The sequence below is a fragment of the Pogona vitticeps genome, chromosome 4, assembly GCF_051106095.1.
Source record: "Pogona vitticeps strain Pit_001003342236 chromosome 4, PviZW2.1, whole genome shotgun sequence".
NCBI lineage: Eukaryota > Metazoa > Chordata > Lepidosauria > Squamata > Agamidae > Pogona > Pogona vitticeps.
This window is the reverse complement of record NC_135786.1, coordinates 199,712,999-199,718,921: the sequence shown is the minus strand read 5'-3', so window position 1 is coordinate 199,718,921 and position 5,923 is coordinate 199,712,999. Positions and strand designations below refer to the sequence as shown.

Sequence of the window (5,923 nt, the reverse complement as noted above, 5' to 3'; positions counted from 1 at the left end):
ACGGTTTCTCTTGGCGCCTAGGGGTGAGCTGCCCACCCTTGTCTGGGCCGCCTATGCCGCGCTGTACAGTTATGATTCTTGAAAAGTTACAGGTTCTGATTAATTCCCCCCCCCCTCCGCTCTCTCATTTTCTAACGCCAAGTGGAACAGAGAACATTTCTCCTGACTCCCTCCGCTTCCTAGTCTTTGGAGGGCACTCCCTCGGAGAAACCTATGCACAAGCTAGAAACACCGGCCAGAGCTTGATGGAGGCAGGAAAGGGCGGCGGTTAAGAAGCCTGTGGACCACCACTTACCCGGCCACAATCGGGACCCTGCAATCCGCATCAACCCCAACCCCCGAGGCAGAAGAACACGTGAGGAGCTACTTTGGCATCCCCTGCGGTGCCTCCCTGACCAAGCAACTTCTTTCGAGCACTTTGTGAGAAAAGCGAGGTGTTTTGTTTGTTTGTTTTAATCAGGTACCTGACCTGTACAGGAAAAGGAGAGTCGCAACGCTTAAGAGGGTATTTTCCCCCCTTTAAATCCCTCTCCACCACTATTCCATTCCAGTTATTTCTAGCATTAAGGAATCATGCAAAAAGAGGAGGACTCCGATATTTGGTATATAAAGACAATCATCAATCTCCCTAGGAGCAAGACACTGATGGCCTTTTTTCTCTGCACTTCTAAGTGTCCTGACACACAACAACCTTTCCGCCCCTTCTTTCTAAACATCAACCAAAAAAATAGATCAACAAGAGCAGTGTCGCATCTCAAACGCCTTTTCCCCTCCTTCTGCCGCTTTCCCCCCTGGTCTGTCTGAAGAAAGCAAAACACAGACAGAAAGAGAACTGTGGGGCTTTGCCTTGCCTTTGCCCCTCTTACAAAGCACAGTGTGATAAAAGATTTGTTCAAAATATTTTAATAAAGATTTTTTCCCCGACATAAGATACACATACAAACCATCATACATGGCTGTCATCATCTGATTGACCTATTTAATATATATCACTCTTTACACATCCATGACCTGCCAACAGTTCTATCACAGCACTCGTTTTGCCATCCGATGCTGACAGACTGAATTTGGATTATCAGCAAGTAGTGGCAAACACCAAGCCTGGCACAGGCGGCTGGGGGGGGGGTGAGGGAGAGGGAGAAGAGGCATCAAGGTTTGTGGGACTTCCACTTGAGTGGCATCGCTATACACAATCCAGTTCTTCCAAAGTATTCAGACATAAGGTGACTCAAGCTCCACTAATAGTACTATCCACAAACCAGTTGAATTCAATGCTAGGACATTTCAGGCCCAGATAATAAAACATGCTTTTCATTCAGAAGTCCAAAGCTTAAATGGACTTTACTTTGAGACTCTTTGTTTAGACATCAATCCTATGCCCACTTACCTTGGAGTAAGGCCCACTGAACTCAGTGGGACTTACTTCCTGGTAGGACGGTGCTGTCAGTCTCTGCAGAGACTTGGTGGCCCCAGCCAGTCTTCTGCTGAAACAGATTCAAACATTTTTAATCCTGGAATGCTAAGCATACTTAGCCAGAAGCAAATTCTCTTGGAATCAGTGAGATTTACTTCTAAAGAATTGTGGTTAGGATTATAGCGTAAAGGGATAAAAGTAACTCTGATATAACTGGGTTGTTGTGTGCCAGCATTAAACAGCTTAAAACCCCAGTAGTCTGACTTAAATGTGTTGCAGTCCATTTAAGAAATCCATAATGACTCAATTTGAAATTTACTTTTGAGGGAAACAACTATTTTTTTTATTCTTTTGCTTTGTGGGTCATTATCTGGTGGAATTGCATACAAAATTAGGGCTAAACCGACCAGCTTGATTGAAATATCATTAATAATCAACAGTCAACAGCCAGTCTTGTTCTCTACTGTTCGCATACTAAACAGTACGGGGGGGGGGGGAAGAGAATCTTATTTTCCAACTTCTTGAAAAGAACCAATTACCTTATGCCACCTTGTCACAGTAAATAACTAGAAACAGAAATCCCCTCATGCTGCAGAGTGTTGCTAGTCATACCAACAGTCCAGTTCATTGAGCAATTAAGAATACACCTCTCCTTTCATTTTTGGACTGAAGCAATTTATTAAAGCTCAATTTATAAATACAAGGATGATGCAACTTAAAATCCAGATGCCTTTAATAAGCCTCAACAAGTCCGATACATCAAGGTTTCTGGTTCAAATGTCCTTGGCAAATCAATGTTTTAAACACTTGGCACAAAGTTTAAGTTACTGGGAATTTTAAGAAGCATTAAAAAAAAATCACATAAGACTCATGACCTCAACACAGGATGAATAGTACTGGTATGAAAGGGCCACTGAAATAAATATGTCTTTTCTTGTACACAGCATGTCAAAGTGAAAAGAAACAAGGTGCACATTATTAAAAAATAAACCTTCAGCCACAGAAGGAAGGAGTTTGTCACTTCGTTTAAAACTCACTCCCCTCCCCCCCCCCCAAAAAAAACTTTGGGCATTTTCACAGGCTCAGCAGTTCAGCAAAAATAAAAAATAAACGCATTTCGAGAGCATATTGCGCATGTCTAGCCTCAAAAAGTCTACATTTCAAGTTTGCTTGTTTCTTGGCTCAGAAGCAATAAAGTAAAATAAAATAAAACATATTAAACATATTTTTTAAAAAAACTTTTTAAGTGCCCTTTTTGATTTGTCTGAGTTTACAATCCAACTTGCTTCCATCAGTTCTACCTCTGGTCCAAGACCAACCAACGCCCCCTTCTCAGTCCTTGGTTGCCTCTCTAGCAAAAGTTCTCAATACTAGTTGGAAGTTTTAAATAAACCATGTAGGGAAGAGAGGATTTCCCTCCTCCTGATCTGCTAGTATTCTTCGTCCACACTCACCCCAATACATACACCCCACCCCACCCCATTGCGATTGTGTGTGTGTCTAAACTTCGCTGAGGTCTCAGTTGCGCTTAAGTCCTCCTTCGGCTCCACCACGATCATGCTCCCTCCAAAGGCGGCTGCGGCAGAAGTCCTGCCCAAGGAAGCAAGGAGCGACGGAGGGTCACCTGGCTGGAGTTCGTCTCTCTCTCTCGCTCTCTCATTCTCTCTCTCTCTCTCTCTTTTAAGGCTTCTCCGTGCACTGTTTGCAGAGACTGGAGGAGACGCTGTTGAAAATGGCACATTTCTCCGGGCACGAGGTGGCGGCAGGCAGGCCGGCGCTGAAAGGGTAGCCAGCCGCCGCCTGCTCGTAGGCCCCGAGCGCTGGGTGCAAGGCAGCTGCCGCGGCTGCCGCGGCCGCCGCCGAGCTGGGCAATGAGGCGGCCGAGATGGCCTGGCCCTGGTTGAGATAGGCGACGAGGCGGCGCATCTCGTCGAGGGCCTGCGCCTGCATGAGGATGTAGTTCTTGGCCAGGAGCAGCGTGGCGATCTTGGAGAGCTTCCGCACCGAGGGGCTGTGCGCGTAAGGGATGACGGCCCTCAGCTCGTCCAGCGCGTCGTTCAGGTCGTGCATGCGCCGCCGCTCGCGGGCGTTGATGTTGAGGCGCAGCGCCTTCTGCTCCTTGGACTTCTTGCCGCCGCCGCCGCCGCCCCCGTGGTGGCTGTTGGAGCAGGCGCCGCCCTCGGGCACCTTCAGGAGGGCGCCTCCCGCGCCGACGACGACCCCGGAGCCGCCACCTCCGGCGGGGCCCCGCAGCAGCAGCTCGCAGCGCCCGTCGCTGTCGTCGTCCGGGCTCTGCTCCCCGCCGCTGCTCTCGGCCACCGAGCTGCGGCTCGTCGTGCTCTGCCCGTACTTGACGCACACCGAGCCGCCCAGAGGGTCCCCCGTCACCAGCGCCCCGGCCGCGCTGTCCCTCAGCAGCACCTCGGAGTCGGCCGTCTCGTAGCAGCTAAGGGGAGACGGCGGCGCTGGCCGCGGCTCGCGCGGCTGAGGCTGGTGGGCGGCCAGGTCGAGCCCCGGGGGCGAGCGAAAGGCAGACTCCATCCTCTTGGCCGAGGCACTGAGACTCTTGTGGAACAAGTCCTCGTCTGAAGGCAAGCTCAGAGCCCTCTCCATGGTCCCAGCCGGCGGGCTCTCCTCCTCCAACTCCACCTGCCGCCCTCCTCCGCCTCCTCCCTCAACGCCCTCCCCTCCTCGGCTCCTCCACCGCGCCGGGACGAGGGTCTGACTCGGACAGAGACCGAGGGGGTGGTGGTGGTGTCTCCCTCTCAAAGAGCCGCCGCTCGTCGCCCGGCTCCGTCTTCTTCCAAGCGCGGGAGTCTCTCTCTCTCTCTCTCTCTCTCTCTCGGTTCCTCGGTCTCCCTCCCTCGCGCTCTCTCTGAGGCGAGGCTGTGCGGCCGGCCTCTTTGGCGCGCGTTCTTTTCTCTCCTTCGGCGAGCGCCTCTTTCTCGCGCGCGTCGTCTCGCTCGCTCGTTCGCAGCGCCCTCGCTCCTCTCAGCCTGTGAAGGGCTCAGGCATTGTGAGCTGCCAGCAAGCCTCTCGCACCGTTTATCTTGCTTGGATTCACCTTCAAGAGATTTCCGGGACCCATCAAGGGGTGGGTGGAGGGAGGGGGAGAGAAAGAGAGACAGAGACTGAGACAGAGAGAGAGAGGCGAGGGAGCAGGGCCGTCGCTCGCTGCTGCTGCTGCCGCCGCCGCCGCCGCCGCCGCCGCCACTACCGCCCGCCTGTCCTCGCTGCCGCCACCACAGACGGGGGAGGCTTTTACCTCATTATCTCGCCGAGAAGGTTATTATGAAGAAGCCTCGCCTGTTGGGACAGAGCTTTCTACCCAATCAGGTTAACGTTTTAATTAATAGGATTAAAACGGTAACAAACGAGCCCAGGCGCGAGGCTTGGCCCTGCGTCTGAAGAGTTTTCCCTTTCACGCAGGTCTGGAGGAGAAGACGACAGGCAGCAGCTCGCGCTTTATAAAAGGCGCCTGCTCCATTATTCTCCCCGCCATCTGTAGGCACAGCTTAACGCATATGTTTGCAAGGCGGCGGTGTCCCTATTAGGAACCCAACAACTGCCTTTAAAAGCTTGACATGTGTGGCGACTTTCACTCCTCAATGAGCACACTTTAAAAAGCCGACTCCGGTCGAAGAGGGCTCTTCGCCTCCCTCAGCAAACTGCGGAGCGGCGATGTCCGGGGGGGGGGCTGGGGGCTGGGGGGAGAGAGGGAGGCGGCGCTGGCTGGGTGGGCTCGTTTGCTGCACACGTCGCTCCCCCACCCCAGCCCACCCCCGGGTTGACAACGGACTTCGACCAACTTGGCGCCAACGCTAAGAGGACGCGCCCCTCCACGCCTGCCCTTGTTTACCGCCAACACCGCCGCCCTGCAGGAGAGGGGGAGCCACTTGCTTGTTCCCTGGCCATCGAACTTCACGTTGGACTCCGCTCGCTCGTCTCCCTGCCGCTCTTCTCGCTCACGCGCGCTCCCTCCTTCTCTCTTTCTTTATGCAAGGTGCTTTCGCTTCCGCCGTTGTCTCGCCCACTCTCCTTAATTTTTCTCGTTCTTTTACTGCACCTGTGATGCCTACGGTTAGGTTTCAATTCATTTGCTGGCGCTAATAAGTGAACGTCCTCAAAGCCCAACTCTCAAACCACTTTTTAACCAGCACGGGACTTGGACGCAAATCCATTTCAGCCTCTGGTAAAACCAGAGAAATCAGGCCCAAGTACATTTAAGGTTGCAGGACCATTTCACTTTCAAAAGCTGCGCATATCGCTTGTTGTTGCTGTTTTCCTTTGAGCAGTCCTTTCTCAAGGGCGGACTTCCTTGATATTAGAACAGATACCCTGCAAGTGAGGTCATGCTCACGGACTGTTTCGGCAATCATGCATTGATCTTATTCCAGATCCGTATTTTATTCCTATTCTTACCCTCAGACCTTTTGCCACTTTTGGCTAGCCAGCTGTGTAACAATGAAGGCTAGGGATCAGAAATCTTCTTAAAATTGTGCACGTGTG

The 5,923-nt window shown here is 52.1% G+C and overlaps 1 protein-coding gene across 1 annotated transcript; it reads right to left on the bottom strand.

Moving 5' to 3' along the window:
• Positions 1 to 887: 887 nt before the first annotated feature.
• Positions 888 to 5,457, bottom strand: BHLHE22 (basic helix-loop-helix family member e22). The gene has a single exon (XM_072998985.2). It carries the CDS (start codon positions 4,025 to 4,027, stop codon positions 3,095 to 3,097), a length of 933 nt encoding a protein of 310 aa, XP_072855086.1. The 5' UTR covers positions 4,028 to 5,457; the 3' UTR covers positions 888 to 3,094.
• Between the last annotated feature and the right edge of the window lie 466 nt (positions 5,458 to 5,923).

Excerpts from the sequence above, each read along its gene's own strand:
- BHLHE22 (XM_072998985.2), bottom strand. The coding sequence starts at position 4,027 with ATGGAGAGGGCTCTGAGCTTGCCTTCAGACGAGGACTTGTTCCACAAG.